Source organism: Podarcis vaucheri, assembly GCF_965113315.1.
Source record: "Podarcis vaucheri genome assembly, chromosome: 6".
NCBI classification, from domain to species: domain Eukaryota; kingdom Metazoa; phylum Chordata; class Lepidosauria; order Squamata; family Lacertidae; genus Podarcis; species Podarcis vaucheri.
Window position 1 is genome coordinate 70,180,624 of NC_138764.1, and position 23,512 is coordinate 70,204,135.

Sequence of the window (23,512 nt, forward strand, 5' to 3'; positions counted from 1 at the left end):
TTAGCAACTAATCTACACTTAATGACCCACCCAGTGGTATTCAGAATATCACTCATGAAATCACTCAAGATATCCCTCAAGTAATTAAGGAACAAAAGAAGAAGAGGCACACTAATCTAGGAACTTCCTCTCTGCCCAGAACGTTGGAGGCTATACACCACACCCCTCAACAGTATTTATAGGAACTCAAACACCAGATTCTGCTCTGTTCCAGTAACAAGAAGCCGAAAGCACCAGCCTGAAGATGACGAGTGAGACCTCGTCGAAACGTCGCCCAGACACCCCGACTCTTACACGGGAAGACACCCGAAGACACCAAAACCTGCATTCCTGTACCCGTGAAAATCTACGAAAGCAAATATATATATATATATATATATATATATATATATATATATATATATATATCAGGGATATATCTGCCGCTCAGTGGAAAAAGTGAATACATGCCTAGGATCTTAATTTGGAATTTAATCTTTTCATAAGGTGGAAAGAAACTCCCCTGGCCCTGATTCTGTGACTGCAAATAATAGTCCAATTTTATCTCTGTTAATTCAGAAGTAGGGCCGATCAATCTCAGTAGGGTTCATGGCTGTTCTGAATAAATAGGACTAGGATTGTGCAGTTAATATAGTATCAGAAACAATGCTAGAAAGGGGAGGTTCTCTCCAGGGAAGTTTTGGTCCTGTAATGGGATCTCAGGCTGACTTATTATGTACATTTCCTTTTAATATAACTTAGCTGCAAAGATATATCCACAAGTGTGGCTTGTGGAAATGATTCCCAATACAAACAAATGTTACCTGTAATATCTTCAAATCTATTAGTTTGGGGAAAATGATGCTCATTTCATACAGGAAAGAAACTAGCACAGAAGGCTCAGAAAAATGGTTTATCAATTTATTGTTTGATTGGACTTCCACTATATTAAATTCAAGCTGTTCTTTGGGTTGTGAATTTTAGACTGGCTGTCTGGGTAGGAAAGAGAGATGCTGATGAAATTTTAGAGCTGGACATTGCAAAAGGAGTGTGTTGCATCTCATCTGTATTTTCATCAATGAGGTTAAAATGTGAAGGGCAGCACTTACATTTAAACATGGTTCCCCCCCCCCACCATGAAGTTTAATGAGAATAGTTCGAGCTGTGACTCATAAAATATGATTGCCTGGACAAAAACATCATTTTCCAGGTAGAGCCTGAGAAAAGCAATGGCCCAAAACCGGTAAGTTATTTTCCTCCCCCCCCTTCCATCTGCATCAAAGAAAGCAGCAAATGAAATTAAGGTGTGAAATTAAGGTGTTATGCCTCTTGAACAAATCCATTCCATCAATGGTGCTGTCAGAATAGGACCCAAGTGGTCCAGGACACCCCTCAGAAGGATGAGCAAGAGAGCCCCCAAATCCACATTCTGAAGTGATACAATATTATTGGGAGTGAGGTGAGGAATAAGACCATTAAGTCCAGAGTCTAAAATTACTCCTAATTACACTGCTGAATTCAATGACAGTGTTCTTGTATGTCTTACATTACTTTGTATGAGCTTTGTAAAGGAGTAACTTGCATCCACTGAAACGATAGACAAGAGGAATTAAATATCTATTTCTATTGGCAGACAGAACTAAAGGATGGACTTTTTTTGAGGCATTTGTTTTCAGAGCTTTAGGTGTTCAAATTACTTTCCCTGCACATGAAATGTCATGTCTGTTTTCATCCTTAAGATACACAACTGGAAATATTCTAAATATGTAAGAAGAGCCCTGACCATAGATGCATGTAGTCTTGGGATATGGAGCCTGTGGACTTCTTCAGGTGTTGTTGCACCTCAACTCTCATCAGCCCCAGCCAGCATGGTCAAGGGTCATGGATGATGGAACTTGTAGACCAACAACATCTGTATGCACACAGATTCCCCAGCCTTGATCTAGTCCATTATCCTGGTTTCCACAGGGGCCAACCAGATACCTCTGGGTATCCTCTAAGCAGGACGTGAAGACAAGAGTCCTTTCCGGCTGTTGCTCCTCATCAAATAGTATTTAGTGGTATACTGCCTTTGAACTTGTTTGGTCCATATGGCCTACACAAGAAACATGCCCTTTATAAGAAATGTGTTCAGAATTCAAGTTTGTTGTGCTAGGCTACCAATCAGTGGTTTAGCATGACTGAAGACTGTCTCACACTGCCTGTATTTTGCTTTATTTCTCTGCACTTGATAGCTCCACATTTGATGACTCAAACTTGGGCCCATTCCATCTCATGTGACTTTGGGTGATGTGAAAATGTTTAGAATTGTGATGGCCCATTTACACAGTTGATGCTGTAGTGGTGAACAGTCATGTGTGAATCAGCCTACAATGAACAATCTATTACGAAATTTAAAATGCAGTGCTTTTCCCAGTGACTGATGACAGATAGTAACAGCAAATCAAACAAAATAACATAAAGCTTCCTGGATTTAGAAAGTTACACTGAAACCCTGCCTTTAACTAAGCTAGGCTTTCTGCACAAATAGATCTACTCTGCACTGATTAGTGTAGCCTTCCAGTAACCCCAGTAAAACAAAGAAGGAGCTGCTTGGAGGCTAGTCAAAACCATACAAACTTGTTTGTAAAATAAATGTCTTCCATTTCAGAAACCGAGTACATGTTAATAATTTGACATATTTCAATCTGAAATATTTCAATTCAGAAAGATCTGGAATAGAAGAAGAAATATTTATATGAACTATTGGTGTCAAGCAAATGTCCTGACAGATAGAAATGTTGTACAACCCTGTCAAATATATATTTGTTCTTGTCAAGATGCAATATTGGAGGGAAACTTTTGAGTAAAATCATATTTTAGCAACAAGAAATGTCTTCAGTCATATGACAATTTCAGATTTTTGGACACGCTGAACCACAACTGAAACCTACATGTGAGGTTAATATGCAGATAATTTTAAAAAGAATAATTCTATCAGCTTTTTTATTCTTTCCCAGCAATAGCCTGCTTGTTCGTGGCTGCTTATTTTATCCTAACATGAATGGCTCATATTGTTTATTGGCAATTTTCTTACCCATTTTTAGCATCCCATCTTTCACTAATTTAGTTCATTGCCTTTGTTTAAATTCCCATTTAAATGCTGAGATCTTTTCATTGGTTATTTTTATGGTAGACTGAAGCACAAAGGGTCTTAAGATCATAAGATGTCCTACTGGGTTGACGAAAGGTCCATCTAATCCAATCTTCTGTTACCAATGGTAGATACCTGTTTTCTTTGGAAAGTTTAGAAGTTTAGAAGCTGGGCATGAAGGGGTTTGACTTTCCTGTACAGGCCTGGTGTTATGTTTCTGACAGTGGTGTAGCAGAGGAGGAAACACGATGAACCACAGTTCTGGGCTCCTGTTCTACACAACTGTCCAAAGTACAGACCATTCTCACCTTGATGGTGGACCCCATACATGATAGTCAAGTCCCACCAACTCTTGCCTCCTCTGAGAAAATTTCCATAAAAAGTGCCCTACACAATACTTGTGTAAATGAACTCACCTAGGAAGCTGCTTTATTCCAAGTCCGACAACTGATTCATCTAGTACACTGACTGGCAGCAGTTCTCCAGGGTTTCAGACAGGGAATTTTCCTCAGCCCCACCCAGAGATGTTTGGGAATGGACCCAAGACCTTTTGCATGCAAAACAGATGCTCTACCACTAAGCTATGGCCCTTCCACTTCTCACTTTCCCTATGCACACACAGATGCCCAATATTTAATTTCATTTCACAGAAGGATGGAGGAGGCTGCCAGTCTCCAGAAGAGAATGTTTCTGCCTTGAAGTGGGCAGCTGATTTGGAATTAATTCTGAAGAGCCGTTTCAGTAATTCAGATTGATTAAAGATGCACCCAAGAATAACACTTTCATTACAAAATCTCCTGAGTAAAATTTAAATGATGCTAAATTAAAAACAGCCTCTGTTAAATCAGAATCTGATGAGCACAACAGAGCTAGGAAAGATGCAGGATGTATAATTTGATTCCTTTGTTTTGTGCATCACTCTGTGAGGGTTACTGACATTACCTGTCCCTTTGTACCCTTTTGGTCCTTGAAGATGCATGCAGGATGTTGTTGGTTTGTGTTTGAATTTAGGCCCTAAGCAGGATCCCACCCAAACCAATTTGGGGCAATTCAGGTTGACCAGGGATTTGGTTGGAGTGGGTTGAGGCAGCTCCAGATAACCCTGGGTTGGATTGGGTCCACCCAGAATGATCCAGAACTATCATAAAGGGTGTTGCAGTCTGGTGTTAAGGAGGGAGAAGAAGGAGACACTTATAAGCAGCCAGCGTATTTCTCCTTCTTTCCCCCCTCCTGCATGTTTAATTTGGGTTGAAAAGTTCATGAGAGTGCGTTGAAACTAGCCTACTGTACAAGGCTAAAATTCACGTTGACTGCTCTGCCCACTGTTGCCTTTAGACTCATCCAGCACCGGCATGTGATGCTTGGAGAGTTGTCCAGAAGGGACTGTGACCCTCAAGCTAAAAATATTTCCTCATCCTTGCCTTATGCGAACAGAGCATTTTCTGCTGGCTTTCTCTCCTTAGCTGCTGGGTTCTCCACCCCTTCTATATTGCTCCAGCACTTCCTGCAATCTGCTTTGAAGCCAGAATTTTGCCTTCTAAGAGCTGGCAAATCTAGTTCTTCTGAAATGGAGTTCTGTCAGCAGCATGAAGCTGGGTAATCCTTTCTGGAACCAGTGAAGTCTAATGGTGACCAGGCCAGACTTATTCAAGGAGACCGGTATTCAAATTCCTTCTCAGTCATGAACTGGACACAGCATGGTTAGCCATATCATTAGCTGTCAGCTCAGTTTCTCCTTTGCAAAATATGTAAAATAGTGACCCACTTCTCATGCTGCATGTGAGTGTAGCCCTTTGTAAATAAGAAATGTTGTATTTAAGATTAATTAATAATAAGTTCAGGAATAGTTTGTTGTAGCTCAAAACTGAGTTGCAAAATCAATTGTGGCTTTAGTGCCTTGTTTCTTTTTGTTTTTAAGAGAGGGAACTGAATGCACACAATACTTGGTACATCACTAGCTCTTTTCTCCCTCCTACCTTCTTTTGGAAAGGTCTTATGCGATGAGCTACACTGATGTCGCTCTACTACTGGAATACACCCCAACACCAAAAGCATAATGTCTGCATTTCTGTTGGCTCACCTAGCTAAATTTAAGTAAAATGATGCAAAGTTTTGTACTCTGGGTTCCTTTCAGCCATCAGCTACTGGTATTACTATTCTTCATGTATTTTATGTTGCATTTTACAGAGTTCATGGTTGTCTGCCCACCTCCCACAAATATGGCATTTTGTTTGGGCAAATCTTAAATGAACAAGAGACCTGCTTCATACATAGGCAAAATTCCCTAGGTCCGTCTGGGGAAAAAAAAAAAGATTAGCAGGTAAAGCTTCAGATATCTAATTATATTTTTTGAATACATCTATTTTTAGCAAACCCTTCTCTGCCTCAGTGAATGGAATGTGAGAGAAGTTAACCTACACATTCCCAATTATTTACAAGTCAATTTGTTTTGCTAACAAGAAAAGGGGCAGTCACTCAATTACCCAGATTAAATTCCTCGATGCGTAAAATAAACCAACGCTCTCTTCTAATTCTTATTTTAAAGCACACATAAATTTGGCTGCTCTGTCCCTATTTCAAAAAATGCTAATTGGGCTGTAAAGTGCAACTGAGCCAGTAGTGCCAAACTGTTTATAAAAGCTCAGAGAACTATTCAGATGCAAGCTGCCACAGCAGGAAGTGGGCAAGGTACAGGCTTATCGTACAGTACACCAGAGAGTGGAGTTGGATGATTTTGGCAATGTGCAACAGGTAGGGAATTGCAAAGATACACTAATTAGGGGAACTCTTCTGCCAGAATGACCCCCAAAGTGTATTGTATAAGGACGCCTGGACAGAAAGAGATGTCTGAAAACTTGGAAAGTAGCATGCAGGCTGCACCTTGGGAAACACTAAAGCTCAAAGTTGAGCCGAAAACAAGCAAACACCTTTATACATTGCTCTCAAATAGGAAACAATAAATGGAACAACAAAGCAATTTCTCCAAGTGTAGTTATCCCTTTAATTGTATTCCAATGAGTGCAGCTATTATTAGCATGAATAAAATTGTTGGCAATGATGCTCGTATACAGAGCTACACCATTCAAAAGGCTTCATATACATTACACCAGCAAATCTTACAAAAAGACTGTGGGCTGGCAAAAGACTGGCATCCAGGGTTGGCACCTACTGACTCCCACACCTTAGCAAGGGTCAAGCGCGCCTCCGAATCTTCTACCATAGATATTCCTGTTTCTGGCACAGAGATGCAGACTTCCACCTAAAGAGGCTGGTCTATGCTACCAAGGCCTCCCACTAGGGAAAGATTTTCTTGTGCCATGCAGGTAAATGAACTTGTACCAGTTTGTTTATTTCTTCCTCCCCACTAATTCATTTCCCTTTTGTGTTGTGCCTTGTTAGTTTGAGAGCAACGATTGTCTTCATCATAGTAATCTATAAACCCTCTATGGCGTTTGTACAGAGCCCCCGGTCGTTTCACGGACTAGTGACCTGTACACCACTGCTTTATTCTTCCGCTGCCACCAACCAGGTTTCTTCTGGTGAAATACTGAGTCTCAGTCAGGTTGTAAAGTCAACAACGAAGATTAAAGTATATTGAAGAACAAACAAGTTTTAAATATGTTCAGAACTGTTTCTCAAATGCACGCCCTTAATTAGATGTGGCACTATCTCACACTGTCACACGCTTCTCTCTCAGTTCTATCCCTGTCTCTCACTCTAACTGTCACTTTTACTGCCTCTGTTTGACCCTCACTCCTCTATCTCCCCATGGTAAACCCCTGGACTGAGCCTCAAAACCAAGTAGGCTCCGCCTCTGAGCTTTCTCATTGGTCAATCTACATTAACCATTTCCATCCCCCCTTACAAACATAATCACAAGGAATGGGCAAACGCCACACCCTCGGATAAGCCTTTTTTCTTTTTCTTTTTTGGCAGAAAGGGAGGATTAAAAAAATAATAATTAAACAAATAATAATTAAAAAGGAATCTGGTCTGGGACCATAATAAATTATTATTATTATTAATTAAATAGCAACTTCTGTCCTGCTTCCAGTTCAGGCCTACTTTTTGCCCTCCCCATTCAAAGTCCGTCTTCACCCATCACCCTTTCAACTCCCCTAGACTAGGTCCTCCATGCAGTTCCAGTGTTAGGATTGACTCCCAGTTTGCCTTCCCTCCAAAGTCTTTCCAACCAGGGCATGAGGTTTGGTCTCAGAGCTGCCACAATTTTTATCACTTTCCCAAGGCTGTAGCTAGGCTTCAGCACACTGCAGTGGACATCATCTGCAGGCAACCAGCTAGCTAGGCAGGCAGGCAGAGGCAGGTGTAAGGTCTGTGTGGTGGTAACAATTACATCTTGCTCCTAATATCACAATGGCATTTTTATTGGGTTCAGGTGGAAATATATGCAACTGTTGCTGAGTTCTCCTCCGTGCTTTGTGGTAAAGGTGGAATGTTTAGCAGAATGCCACTCCCAACCTTGAGTGGGGGTGCATTTGTCATACCCCAACTCACCTGGGAAGAGGACTCAAAATGGTTTTACCCTACGGAGGAGTTGGGGAAGGGTCAAGTGGGCCATCAGGCCTATCAGAATGGGGAAGAAGCCAGACATTATATGCTGGCTCCTCCCCAAACACTACACTCTTTTTGTAGCTCCCTCCTCCTCTATGTATCCAGTTACAGATGGGTACCCAGCAGATGAAGTTAGACAACAGATCAACAGAGCCAGACTGATACCCAGAGAGAACTTGCTGCAAGACAGACCCAAAAAAGAAAATAACAGAACACCTCTAGTCATCACATACAGCTCCCAAGTTAAAACAGTACAACGCACCATCAGAGATCTACAACCTCTCCTGGACAATGACAGTTCTCTTTCTCAAGCTCTGGGAGGAAGACCTTTCATTGCCTACAGACAGCCACCCAATCTTAAACAACTCCTAACCCACAATAATACTACAACCAGACTTAACACGGACACTGGCACCAGAGCCTGCAATAATCCCAGATGCCAACTTTGCTGCCACATACACCCGGACAACACCATTACTGGCCCCAACAACATCACACATACCATCTCGGGACTATTTAATTGCTCATCGTCTAACATTGTGTATGCCATCAAATGCCAACAGTGTCCTTCAGCTCTCTATATTGGACAAACAGGCCAAACCTTACGCCAAAGAATAAACGGACATAAATCTGACATCAAGAATCACAAAACAGAGAAACCAGTAGGAGAACACTTCAATCTCCCAGGACATTCTATACAAGATCTCAAAGTAGCTGTTTTACTACAAAGGAATTTCAGAAATAGACTGGAAAGAGAAGCTGCTGAATTGCAACTCATTACCAAACTTAAAACAATGGAGAGACCTGGTCTGAACAGAGACATTGGATTCTTATCTCATTATACATGACTAAGCCATTTCTCACCTTCTCACCCCTTGCCTTTTCATGTAAGACCTATTACAGTGGTTAAGAGTCGTCAACAGGCTCATCTCAGCTATCTGCCAATCTCCAATTCCCACCACCCTTCTGAGTAATACCCCTCCCCACCTTCTCACTATATAGAAGGATCTGGCAACTTCTGTTTCAGTGTATCTGAAGAAGTGTGCATGCACACAGAAGCTTATACCAAGAACTAACTTAGTTGGTCTTTAAGGTGCTACAGGAAGGATTTTTTTAATCTCCTCTATGTAGTATGCTTGTTTGAGGACTGAGTAATAATTGTGTGGGTAGCCCCTGATTAGCCTTGAGAACTCTGGGAGCCTTATTCCTGGGGTGGCATTTTTTATTGGTTTAATGGGCTTTTAGTCCAGGCAGGAAAAGGGAAGAGGGAGGGACTGAGCAAGAGAGGAAGGGGTATAATTTTGCAAATGGCAGCCCTGGCTTGCAAGAAGGGAATAATTTTATCAGGCTTCTCTCTTGTATTTCCAATCACAATGATTTTGGGAGGAATGTAAAAAGAACTTATCAGTTGATATCAATTGATCAGGGGTGAAAAAAGACCTCAGTCATTAAAACTCCATGACTCCTGCACTTAATGTTTCCAAATTTTGCAGGCTACGTACCTAGGGGCTCGTCTGTGTACAGCAGTAGATTTCTGAGGCAATTTAATAATGATACATCTAACTGACCTCATGGTTAAACTTTCCCCTCAGACAGCATCATCAAGCTCTCATCAAATCAAAAACGTTCCTACAATTCCAGTCTGATACTTCCTCTGTTTAAAAATAAACTAAAGAAACAGTGTCCCAGACTCAGATTATAGCTTAGCAGAGATTTAGAAGATATGGCTAAGATTTTCGAAGTTGTGTGACAAATGGATTAATGTGTTCCTTGAGTACAGCTGCCAAGTTTGATGCTTTCAATCTTTTACTATAAATAACTGTTGTGTAATCCATATGTTGTTTTGGTAAGGTTGAAACAATCCATGGCAAATTTTATGGAGGACCAGTATTCTTAAGTATTTTTACTCTACTGGGGTTTCCTCTATGGCAGGTTAAAATGTCTAAAGAGCTCAACAATCCAACCAACTCTTGAAGCAGTGCACTGATGGGGGCATTACCTTAATCCCTTGGAATTCTCAAATAAATCTGAATCCTAGCCTGCTGGTGTGTCAAAGTATTACGTTTAAGTATTTGGATGCTGCTAAAACTCAAATTCAGAGGGTGTTGAACCTGAAACCTGTGGGATGTCATGTGAATAGTACATCTGCATCCATTTCCAACTAAAATAGTTAAAATTATAGGAAAACCAATAAGACAAAACAGCCAGTCATAGGAGGCCAAAATAGGTCATTACAGACTTCCTCTGAAAGCTTCCAGGTCCAGCTTGAATAGCAGGGCTGTGCAAGACATTTTGCTGCCTGTGGCAAAGAATAAGATGGTTGTCCTATCCACCTACAGAAGCTGGCTGGACTGGCAGCTGAATATTTCAACACTAAGGTCTAGTTGTGGGATGCAGGTCAAGTCAGGGGGCATGCACAACTCGGTCCTCTAACAGAAGGGTACAGCCAGGGACTCGAGGAACAGCCAGGGAGCTGCCACCAATGTCTTCCAGCATCTACCACCTGAGGCAGTGATCTATCTCTGGCCAGTGATAGGATGGGTCAAGTTGGATGGTAATTTGAATAATAAGAGAACTTGATTGCTGTGTGCCCACAAAGCAATGTGCATTTGCCCTCAACTCTGGCAATCACTTTCATATAAAACACACTAACACTCTCATGAAGGTTTGAGTTCTAATTTTTGAAGCCTAAAATCCTGCTTCAAAGAGAAATATTTGCATTCGATCTTTGAATCAAATCCAAAGTTAGAGAATGTTATTACAGTACAGTTTCCTTGAATGTACAGAAACACCATGGCAACCATCCTGGTTTAGAGCTGCCTTTTGCAAATGTACTACCAGGCAGCATGGAACTTCATCAAAAATCTAATGCAACAAGTTAGCTGAACAACCCCAGTGACAGATAATGATGTGATTTGTGATGTCATCTCACTTTCTTCATTTTTTATGAACTATTGATTCCATTCTACTTTGCAGCTCGTTCTCTTTCATAAGATTTAGTGTTTTCAAAAACTTTGATATGCATTTCACAACATGAATTTGGCCATGTAGAGATAACACAGGTTGGTTTACATAATTTTACTACAGATATACAATATACATGTATGCAGAAAGGAGATGATTTGGGTAAATGGAAGCTAACATAGCAGGATATGTTATTATGGGGGGGAAATTACAATTTCCCCTAAAAAAAAAAAGATGGTCTAGGCATTGTAATCTAACGAATGCTCACAGAATCTCACTCATGTGCACTCACTTAGATGAGAGCACAAAATAATGAATCACGTGATATTTTGTAAGTAATTTTTAAAAATGCAAACGTTCATATTTCTAGTAACAGATGACACATAAACATGATAGATCAAAGAAAGAGATATACATAGAGCATTGGATTCTGCCATCAACATGTCGTTATCTGATGTTTTGACCTTATTAGTCTGTATCAAAGAGGTCTTTAAAAGATGTCAGAAATGTAGATTACACAAACTGATTGCTACAGCAACTTGTTTCATTTAAAATCACCCCAGACAAACAATAATAACGGATATATGTACGTTTAATCTCTTTGGCAGGGAAGTGATTTGTGGAAAGCTTAAATAGATCTTCCATAAATGTTAAACATCCTATTTTAGTGTCTACATTTTTTTTATCTTCATCAGCTAGTTTAATGCACTCCCACTATAATTTCTATGATTATCCTAGCCTGAGAACACTTTAGAGTACTCAAAAACACTCAGTTTGGACTATCATTATGTGTGGAAAGGAAAGGTATTCTATGCAACGGACCATTTCTTTTAGCTAAACAGCGAACTAATGGTACCATGGAATCCTTCCCTGCTATGTTTTGACAAGGAGACATGTTTAATTACAAAGCATCCTGTTATTGACAAAGGGGGTGGGGGTGGAATACCAGCAAAAGTGCATCTCCCTTCAGATGCTAGCTGTTTGCCAACATTCTTGAGACTCGTTTTATTAACTTTTAATAGCAACTCTGTATCATGACATTATAGCATCATTTTTATAAATACCTATATTCTCACTGAAACCGATATGATACATATGGTATTATTTAGGGCAAAATGTTATAACCATGCTAAAACAATATTCAACACAGATTACATGCATGCTTTCTTTCACCTTCAACATTTGGATTTCATATCCCGCTTTATCACTACCCTAGGGAGTCTCAAAGCGGCTAACATTCTCCTTTCCCTTCCTCCCCCACAACAAACACTCTGTGAGGTGAGTGAGGCTGAGAGACTTCACAGAAGTGTGACTGGCCCAAGGTCACCCAGCAGCTGCATGTGGAGGAGCGGAGACGTGAACCCGGTTCCCCAGATTGCAAGACTACCGCTCTTAACCACTACACCACACTGGCTCTCAATTTGTAAATAATTTTTGATGTGTCCCATTTTGTTAGAAACATACAATAAGTAAAGTGGAGATTTGTACACATTATCAAATTTCCCCATCATTTTACACCAGTGTCATAATAGATCCTTTTAAACACCACCCTCCTTCAAAACATCCTTTTATAACCATCACTTGAATTTATGTGTGTGTTGATCTTTTTTCTGTCCCTCTCCCATCCTAGCTGAATCATTTGGCTGCTTTTGACCTGTTATCACTAAAGAAGCTGAGAACTAGGTATTTTAGAGATGACTCAATGTCTAGATCATAATATGGTGACATTCCAACACATTGAAAACCACCGGTTAGAAGTTTACCATTCATTCAAGTAGATCTCCTAAGCTTTATTAATGTTTTCATGTTTCCAAGAGGACAGAAAATACCCAAGTTACAATTGCTCACGTTTTTTTGAAAAACGAAGTACGTTTTAAAAGTTTTAACCTGTGATAGCTTGCATGTTCATGCACAGTATGAAAGCCTTTCAAAGCAACAGCAACGCTATACTAAGTCTAGTGTTCAAGCATCATGAAAGCAATTGCTAAATGTTTAAAAATCAAAAGCCACATGAATTCCCAGGCAGAAACACACTTGACTGAAAACTGTTTACATTTTTTAGTCTTGTATACAAGATTTTAATTTTGTTACATGTGGAGCTCATGGAAGGCTGGATAGCTTTAAATAGCTGGAAGAGAAGCAACAAATGGTTACTACAATCTCATATGGGGGATAGAGAAAATGTGTTTCTCTTAAGGTGCCCCCAGGTTTTAAGCAACTAAATCACCCACCTGAAATGTTAAAGTTGTTTTTGTTTTTAAAAGCTGTCAATTCACCAGGATTCCTGTGAAGTTTGGGAACAAGTAGAAATGACCCAGGGGCTATGAATTCCCTATTGTTGACTAGATTTGCACCTGTCTGAGCTATTTAGACACATGAACCACAATACAACAGCAGGTTTATAACACACTTAAGCCCATCTATTTCCATGGGTTCAATGAGGTGCCTTTTTATAAGAAAAAAAAGGTGCCAGTACTCACCATAAAAGTATTACAGTAAGTGCTACACTTTTAATATTGGGGGGAGGGAGGTGTCAGTACTACGTACCTTTGAGTACTGATTCAAGAAGCACTGATTCAATGCATAATTCTGTGTTGTGTTGTTAACATGATGTTACAATGGCCACAGATCTTCACTGACCCATGAGCTGTTGATGCAAACTGGGCCGTTTCCTGTTAATAATCCAGTTCTGTTCTCTAAAATCTTACCATATCTCAATACATTGTTTTCAATACCTATCTGGATTGAAACAGGGGTGAAGAAACAATCTAAATGTCTCAAGAGCCAAATTCACCATGCTTTCTTTTCCCTTTTTTAAAAAAGAACAGTTTAAAATGTTTCAAGCATACACTGTTCCTCAGAGGCATTTGTTAATGCATGAAAAATGTTAAGCATGGATCGCCAGGACTTTTGTTCATTGCTAACACTACATGTTTAGCATTTGTCTTCTCATACTCATCCCAAGCAGACATTCCTGTGCTTTTATATCTGCGCTCATAAGATGGGCAACGAACAAACGGAGTATGTTCTAAAGATCTGGAGAAGATCTAAAAGTCCTAGAAGGTCCGCTTGAGTTGACTGTAAGGATATAGCCTGAAAGATGGTTGTTGCTGCTGTTGAAGATTATGATTAACATTGTCATTTATTTATTTATTAAATTTGTATAATGCCATTCATCTGAAGAGTTCAGGCCGGATCATCAATACAATTGTAAGTACTGCTGTGCTTAAGCTGACATCTTTGAAAAAGAGCAGATGTACAAACTATTTATCTGCTTGACTTTAATTCCATTAAAAAAAAAAGTTTATTGTACCATTCAGTTATTTCCCACTCCCCCCTTTTTTCACCTTCTGCCAGGGTCAGACCCTCTTCTTTCATTTCAATCCTTATTTGACTTTAATAACATTTAAACTCCTGTTGAAGGCAATGTGAAAAGCACCCAGATAATTTCAAAGAAAGAATGGATTCTTTAAACCAACGCAAAAATGAAGATTCTTACAGATCCCTGCTCCTTATGCCAAAACTGGAAGCAAGATAGATTGCAAGTAATGCCAGAGTTAAAACAACAGCAACAACTAAGACCTCATTTTGAACAACAATATGGACCAGATGTTACTGCTGCAAAGCCATCATGACGTTCTGTACATATAAATGTTGGAGGTTGTGCACAAGACAGCATTGAAAGAAAAAGAAACAGACCTCAATGGCTGCTTAGGTCTATGTTTCAGAAAAGAAAACAAGCTTGGAACCTCATCCCACCAATCAGCTCATGTGACCTTTGGTCAGGAAAGAGAAGTGAAGCACTTACCCAAGAGTTGTCATGGTGACAATAGTGTACCAAAAAGAAGCTGGGATGCTGGTGAACTTGCTGGCTGAAGATCCTTTCTCTGCATAAAACATCACAGTAGCAAAGATGATGATTGCCATAGTGAGAGAAAATAGAAGAAAACCAAGCTCTGAGGCACAGCTCTTCAGTGTGTACCCCAGGATTCGCAAGCCTTGGGAATGACGGGAGAACTTGAAAATCCGGAACACCCTGAAAACCCTCAGAGTCACAAAGGCTCCACTGACATCTTCGTTGTCTGTCATCACCAAGCCAATGTAGTACGGCATGATAGCCACCACATCGATGATGCTCATGACACTCCTGATGAACCTGTAGCGACTGGGAGCTGCAAAGAGTCGCATAAGGTATTCAACTGTAAAAATCATAACGCAAGCTGTGTCCAAGCAGAAAAAAGCCATTTCGTACCTTTCTCCACATGGCAGTTCCTTATTGCCAGGGATTGTTCCACATGGTACAGTCTCCACCACATTGGTGATCACAGAGACAGCAATAAAGAAGCCGGTGACATAGTAAAAGACTAAGGCTAAGGTGCTGGTATGGGGGTTCTCAAAGGCTCGCCACATGGTCTGCCGGAAGCTCAGAGCTGGCATAGACTCTTGCTTATTTTCGGAGTCACTGTCATCCATCAATCGCTCAGCATTTTCCCGTTTCCTGTCTTTGTACTCTTCATAGCAGCAGTCACCAATGATATCGGGTAGGATCCCATAAAAGGCAAGCTCCTCATCATAGGCTGAGATGCATTCATACCTTGGGTAGTGCAGTTTTCCAGTCCTGTAAAAATTTAAGATACACCTAAAGACATCAGGGTCCCGGTCGAAAAAGTATTCCTTTGTGTCTTCGTTAAAGAAGAACTCTTTTTCTGTGCTGCCAAGCAGAGTGTCAGGGTACCTCTCCAAGGTAGTCCTCCAGGTCTGGAAGCGCCTACCACTCACATTAAGAATGATGAGCTCATCCTGTCGTTTGTTTTTATCCGTTGGGGCCAGTGGCATCGGACAGTTGGCAACTGGCATCCATCCTATGGCAGCTGCTCTGGCAAAGGGCAGCCATGCTGCTACACCCGCAGCCATGATGGATCTGATGGAAGAAGACAGCTCTTCTAAAAACTGCTCGACTTCAGTTCAATTCCATCTACAAATACAATTAAACAAAATTCAGAGTGAGTGGCCACTTTGCCTTTGATGCTATCTTTATAATGATTCAAGACAGTTGCCGCCAACGTGGTGCCCTTCAGATATTTTGGACAGCAACCCCCACCAGCCCCAGCCAGCATGGCCAGTGATAATGGATGATGGGAGTCTCCTCCAAAACATCTGCATTAGGGGAAACTTGGTTTAAGTCCTTCACTATTTCTTGGTTAGATGGTAGAGCAAAATGTTTTCGAACATACAAACTAGGTGATGCAGATTTTCAGTGGCAACCACTGTACATTAAGTCTACCTGATGACATCTTGAAAAAAGACTCCTGCTGCCTTCTTAAACATTCATAAGGAATTGGTCAGTCATATCCCATGGATAAGCAACCCTCTATCTCAAAAAGCATACTGCAATCACCTTAACTGGATCCCTGCCAATTTTCATTCATAGCCTATTTCCAATGGTAGAAAGATTGGAAACGGGTTTCTTAGGCAGCAAGACAGAAGTAGCCAGCTTTCTGCTGCTCCAGGGATTGGGCTCTCTGTGTTGATTCCACCCCTCCCTCCACCCCCAATAAAAATCCCTAACTGTGGTAGCCAAACATTACTGCTTAGAACAATGAATGTTTTAAAGCACTCATGATAATCAACATGGAAAAAGTTATGGCATTATTACTGGTAGAATTTTTGAACAGCAAATTATTCCTCATTAAAAGCATTTAAAAGCAGCATCAACACACTAATTTAAATTTGCTTCCTCACAAACAAGCTTCAGATATCATTCCCAGGTGTAAACAATGGGTCCTGATTTAGAAACTCGGAAGTGCACCAAGACATTTCACAAAACGTGTTCTGTATGTGGAAAAACAACTCCTAGTGGTTCGTATTCACATTTATAAGTATGTGGGGTAGCCTATCCTCATGTGACCTGTATGGTAGTACCCATCACATTGGCATATTCAGTCATCCATATGAATATGCTGTCCAGTAGAACATTCTCCCAACTTTGTAGGTTGCTCAGTTTCCCCAGTTCCTCTGGGAGTGACCTATATGTCAAGCAGACAAAAACCTGGCTGTGCTACTTTTGCCCAATGTAGTAAGATCCAGTTCAGCTTTGCATATGCAGAGCAGTTGTTCCACTAGCACAACTTTTTCATCATGCATGTAAAGTAATTTCTGGAGCAGATCATATATGATCATTCCAAATATAGCTGTCAGAAGGGTCTAAAAGTGCTAATTTATTTTACTGGACGACTCATCAGTAGAGTTATCTGTCACAACTGCAAGACCAAGATTGATTTCTAATAATCACAGTAAGTGCAATGACAATGCTAATAAAATAGTAGGATATTGTGAGAACTCACTACCAGCAAGTGTTACTATCAGCTGAAAGGTTTATTGAAGTCATTACATATTCAGGGGCCACTTCATTATCCAGACAGTGGTCTAGTGGCTGCAGAAACTGATTCCCTCAGTAGAGAGACTGGCATTTGTTGGGCTAATGCTGAATCCTTGGGGATTAGAGAGGGCTATGTGCATACTCATGGTAGGCACTGTTTCCTCTGCCAAGAGAAAATGCACACCTCTCCCTAATCCCTGGGGATTCAGCACTAGCCCACCAGATGCCAGCTTGCCTACCGATTTGCTTACGGTAATAACAGGCATATTAATACTGCGTTACAGGCTACTGCATTATGAATTTCTATTAGAGAAAGCACACATTACCAACAGGGAAAGTCAGGCATAAGCACCATTGAAATCAGTGTGACTCAAAAGCAGAGTTATGTGCATATACTTTCAATGCGCTTCAAGTGTGTCTAGCTGGATTGCGCATAGCTTTTTAAGCCATGTATTAGGATAGCTGGACTATCTAAAAAGAATGAGCAGGGTTTTCAATTTTGCCTATTAATGCATTAACGATGAGCATAGTACTTTGTGAAAGTGGCTTGGAAAGATGTTGCATAGGGAGATAGATTATACAACGCAAACATGTGCATGTTTTCTCATAAATAAGGCCCCTTGATTTCAAGGGGACTTGCGTGCGAGGCTTTTTGGGTCATATTTATGCATATTTACTCAGAGGTAAGCACAGGAAGGATCTCACCTTTGCAGTATAATGACAACAAAGCATCATTAGAGATACATTTATACCTGCCTGCATAGTAACCAGCTGTAGTCTTGCTTCATATAAACACTGGATTTTTAATTGGTTAATTACTAGCATAGCTGGCTATATGCCATTAATAAAAAGCAAAAGTGTGATCAGTATAAACACTGGATTTTTAATTGGTTAATTACTAGTATAGCTGGCTATATACCATTAATACAAAGCAAAAGTGTGATCAGGATATGCAGCAATCAAATTTATTTTATTTTATTGTAAAACTACATGCAAATTATCTGATTAACAAATTATTCCAGCTAGATATCAGGATGTAAAATGGAAGAACCTCACAAATTCAGAGGATTTTGTCTCTCCATTCACAGCTACCAGATTATTTTCCTAGAAAGAAGGAAGATTCCTATATTTAATTTGATAAATTTTCTCCTTTGGCTTCAATCTACTTTAAAGAAGAGAAACTTACACTAATTATAGTAGACCAGCAGCTAAGCACCTCATTGCTCATTTTCTGGCAATGTTTTTATATGTATAATTTCTCCACTGGCAACTGCCTTTTTTCTTGGTTACCTCAGTACATCAGAATGGTACAGCATATTAGATATTAGACCACTGTAGTAGGCTAGACTGGGTTCTTGAAAGAATGGAAATGTTTAAATTTCTGAAAACAGCCATTCTGAGAATGATGTGTATGTTGTGTACAGATGAGTCTTTCTTGATCTTGTGTGAACAAAGTGCACATTATATCAAAATACAACTCTTCAAAAAAGCCAATGAGGGTCTTTCTAACCAAAAACACCAAATAATAAAGTACATTGATGACAATACCCACCTACCAGCATGCCTAGGATGAAAATTAATTTTCTAAATCCAAAGAACTAGCTGTTAAAGGGAAGAAAAATGTACTTCACACTGTTGGTGAACATCCTGATTGCACACTGATTTATGCCATAATAAGGGTTTGGTTATAAATGACCTTATAAAATCTGCAGCCAAACCCTTTGCTTTCTTTACCTTTCTCTTCCTTTGCATTTACTCTCAGATCTCCAGTGTTTATTTTCAATTATTTAAGTATTTGCATGTCATTTTTCCACCTCACAAACTGCCATAGAAACAGCTGTTTAAAACTTTTAAAATAAGGACAAAACATAAAGAGAAGGTGGGAAGAGGCCAGCCAACAGGCAGAACCAATAAAATGGACGTTATCATACAAGCCGATGAAATTAACAGTCAAATTCTATCAAATGGCAGATGATTTTTTTTAAAAAAAACACCACCCCAAAAACCAGAAGATTACAAAGGAAACCATTAAAAGACTTGCTGAATAAATTAGCTTCAAGGATTAGTGTTCTGCTTTCCTATATAAGTGAATGACCACCATTCATTCTTACAAAGAAATAAAATGCTGAATTTGAGCACAACCCCCACCCCCCAGTGCAGGGAAAGAGTCATACTGCACCCTTTCAGAGGATTCAGAATACAAATCTGCTTTCCCCATATATCCTGCCAATCATAATGATGGGCATTTTGCTAGCTAGTATCCAAAGTTCACTACTGGAACTATCCTACAGTGATCCAGGACCTGGTATCTTTTTGCCTGGATTGCGACAGTATGTTGTATGTGTGGCTACCTTTCAAAGCAGCCTGAAAACTGCAAAGTAACTGGGACTGGTTGTTAGGAACATATCATACCAGTACTTTCGAATCTTCTCCAACATGCAGTCCATTTTTAGGTCCAGGTCAAAGAGCTGGCCTTTAATGCCCTTCATTGCTTGGGACCTTGGCATATGAAGAATCACCTCTGTACATGACTATATCCAACCTTAAGATTATGTTCTGACCACCCATGCCATATCTGAATGATAGTTCAGTGTTTCAACATTCTTGGTTTTGAAGTTCTGTGGAACGGGGGGAATCAACTCAAACCCATACTAATCAGGGGTGAGGCAGACAATATGTAATATGAATCATAATACAACAACCACCTGGAAGACTGAAGAATCAGAGTTACAGTGTGCACATTCAGGGTAACTTTCTAGATTTTGAGAATGTACCCCACCTGAATCCACACACTCAGTTTTGAGGGGTGGGGAAAGTTAATACATAAACACATCATGGTATCTCCCTTGAAAGCTGTCAGAGTGAGACTGATATGTCCAATCAGAGAATATAATGTTTATTTATTTCATAAAAGTTATACACCACTTGATTGTAAAAACTCAAAGCAGTTTATAAAAGAAGAACAGGCTCCACCCAGTGTCCATTTTCAAGAGGGGCAGGGGTAATTGATGCCTTACAAACAATAAAAATGCACAAGATAAATTCTTAAGAGAGATGATGTCAGAATTTTCAGATTTGCTTGGTAGTACACAGTGTCCCCGGGTGGCACTGTGGGTTAAACCACATAGCCTAGGACTTGCCAATCAGAAGGTCAGTGGTTTGAATCCCTGTGGCGGGGTGAGCTCCCGTTGCTCAGTTCCTGCTCCTGCCAACCTAGCAGTTCGAAAGCACATCAAAGTGCAAGTAGATAAATAGATACCACTCTGGCGGAAGGTAAATGGCGTTTCCGTGCACTGCTCTGGTTCGCCAGAAGCAGCTTTGTCATGCTGGCCACATGACCCGGAAGCTGTACGCCAGCTCCCTCGGCCAATAAAGCGAGATGAGCGCCGCAACCCCAGAGTCGGTCACGACTGGACCTAATGGCCAGGGGTCCCTTTACCTTTACCTTACACAGTGTCCCCACCACTACCACCATCCCGTTCAAGAGGCTAGCTTTAACACAGCTGCAAGTTGGTTGATAATATTCCGGCCCTTTGTTCATTGACAGAACAAAGTCATAAATAGATCCCAGTAAGTCAGTGCTGAAAGCAGCTTGCAATACTTTTGATGCCAGTCACAGCTTTTCCATTTGCCTGGGCCTTTTACCGTAGCCCTACTGCATCCTTAGTTGCTGCCTTTTAATATTGTTTTATGATTGTACTTTATTGCTTTTATTGTATTTTATGGCCGTATGGCCATTTTTGGTTACCTTTATTGTTCACCACCCTTTGATGAAGTGCAGTTTATCAATACCTCAATGAATAAATGAAATGAAATAAACAGAAAGGTACAGAATACCATTATGTTGCTCTAGAAGGCGGTTCCACGCACTGAGCTGAGAGTACAAGTAAACTCTGATGAGAGCTCTGGCAAAACATACAATTCACTTTAATCCCTGCAAGAAGTAGCATCTATGGACACAGAACAGGACTCAGAAGTCATATATTTCTGAACCTACGGCAGATTCCCTGATTTAATATGAGACAAATTTCAATGGGAAACTCCAAGAAATAATCAAACCTTAATTTAAGTCAATTCCTAGGTTCACAGTATTAGGCTCAATGTCATTTCAGTATATTGGTCTATAATGGGCATGTCTATATGAATAAAGCAGGAGCTGGTGAAGCATGTACTTCATACACGGTTCTCCCCTGCTGATGGACAGATACTGAAGGTAGAACAGAATGTAAAACTTCCAACATTCTTCCACAACCAAAAATGAAAAGAAGAGAGAGCAGGAGATATGTTACCAACGAAGAATTTTGTGATGCCCACAGGCTTGAGATTCTGCAAAACGTACTGGGTTGTATCCCATAGTGCCCTTTGCCCTGATGGAATGCACTTCAGTCCCTCCCAAAAAAATTGCTCCAGGGGGTTGGGGAGACCCTTTGGATCAAAGAGCCTCATCAGTGCAAGGGAGACCACTGGCTACAATCCGCTTTTACTGGTTGACATTTTGTTCCCTGGCGGCAGTTTCTTCCTACGAGCAAAGAAATGTTACATTGAGACTTACATCAGAAGATGGTATGAGGGTATAATTATTGGAACCAGTTAAAGAAACTGAACATAGAACCATCACATGATCTGCTACTTTCCCATGACATCAATGAAAGCCAATTATTTAAAAAAGTGTGATTTCCTATAAGTTACCCTCTTGATACATGGCCACTTATTTTTAGTAGCTCTGCAGAAGATTCTGATAACATTCAGGGATTGCATCAAACTACTCGGGGCTCACATGGCTAAGCAATTTTAATGGGAAAAGTAATATGAAACACAGGCTGCTCAACAGAGACTTTTAGAGAATACTGGATGGGCATGGAACAATGCTGGATTTATGTGGTAATTGTGTGACTGAAACGGAGTTCTTCTCAAAATTCCTTAGAGGCATCAGAATCTACAATTGCGTAATGTAGATCTTTGTTATAAATTCCAGCACTGTGTGCATGGCCACTCCACAATGTTGCCAAAGGCACTCCTAATGTGTCCCATAAAGCATTACTTAAGACACTAATAGATCATAAATGGGTTACACATTTTAAAACCACTTTTTTAAAAAAGAAAAGAAAAAGAGCCTTCTGGGTCTGTATGCTTACTCTGAAACTGTAAACTCTAGCTATCTGCACAAGAAATTAGAACATTTGAGTGAATTGGAAACATTATGTTGACATGTCATCACTTTGAGCACAATACCATGTATGCTTATTCAAAAGTAAGTCCTGCTGCATTCAATGGCACTTACTACCATTCCAAGAACATATGCATAGGACAGCAACCGTATTTATCAATTCCAGGAAGTGGAGACAATTTTCTGATCATGTATGGGCTATTGGTTCAGGCTCCAACATATAATTTACATTTCAGAAGTCAATAACTATTGTTGTTGTTGTTGTTGTTGTTGTTGTTGTTGTTGTTGTTACAGGGTGGTATAATTCAGTTGCTTCCAGTAATTTTGGGGAGCATATTTTAGGATATCATTGATACTATGTGGAAGGGCCATAGCTCAGTGGTAGAGCATGTGCTTTACATGCAGAAGGTCCCAGGTTCAATTCCTGGCACCTCCAGGAAACCTTGAAGAGCTGCTGCCAGTCAGTGCAAGCAGTTAGCTAGATAGACCAATGGTCTGAGCCAGTACAAGGCATCTTCTTATGTTCCTAACAGTGAATTATTTCAATTTATATCTAGGGGTTGCTTCAAAGTGGGATAAAGACAGAACTGAAAAGGTAGCATGCAAAAGCATAAAATATATAATTGGTATGGAACATTGATCTATGCACGTGTATCACTCAGTGTTTTATTTCTCGATAGTTTGCAGATGAAGGACTGTGAACGACTGCTTTTGAAAAGTTATATGCTTGAAGTAAAGTGAGAGCAGAAGAAAGGTCCTGTCGGTGGTGTTTGATCTGCAATGGCTGTTTCACACATACAAGTCATTATGTGACACTGCAGTTAGTGACCCTTCAACATATAGGTATACATTCACCCTTAGTTCCATTGACAGAACTTACTTCCAAGGGGATGCAAAAACTATGTATTTGTATTGCCAACAAATACTAATAAGGAAGCAAAGTTAATTAATTAATCAAATCCAACTTTTGATCTTGATCTTTCCTAGACTCCACCCCCTCCCCACCCCCCAAAACTAAAAGCTTGAGAGGAAAGACTGCACACAGTATATTATGTAGCTAATTTAGCAGCAACAGGTTAATGTGTGGAAAGGTATAGAAAGACCTCTCTTCACATACAGAAACACAAATGCATATAGCATTTACAATAAGAGCATTGTGGGCCATGCAGAATCCATTTAGGAGCAAAGTGCATTCTGCAAAAGTGCCCCCCCCCACCACACACTGTTGAAGACAATAGTTCACTTGTTACCATTTCAATTAAACATATACAAACATGAATTGTAAACTCCACACTGGTGCAATACCTTTATTAGACCA

General features: G+C 40.2%; 1 protein-coding gene across 8 annotated transcripts in view; it reads right to left on the reverse strand.

The window, feature by feature from the left end:
* The window catches only part of KCND3 (potassium voltage-gated channel subfamily D member 3), a 281,448-nt gene that overhangs the window by 254,778 nt on the left and 3,158 nt on the right, over window positions 1–23,512 (reverse strand). For 5 of the 8 annotated variants that reach the window (XM_082227640.1, XM_082227645.1, XM_082227647.1 and 2 more), the window contains one exon: window positions 14,457–15,569. In XM_082227640.1, coding sequence (XP_082083766.1) covers window positions 14,457–15,569 — 1,113 coding nt within the window. Of the gene's footprint in view, window positions 1–14,456; window positions 15,624–23,512 lie in introns of those variants that run through there. The other 3 variants (XM_082227642.1, XM_082227643.1, XM_082227644.1) reach the window with 1 other exon arrangement.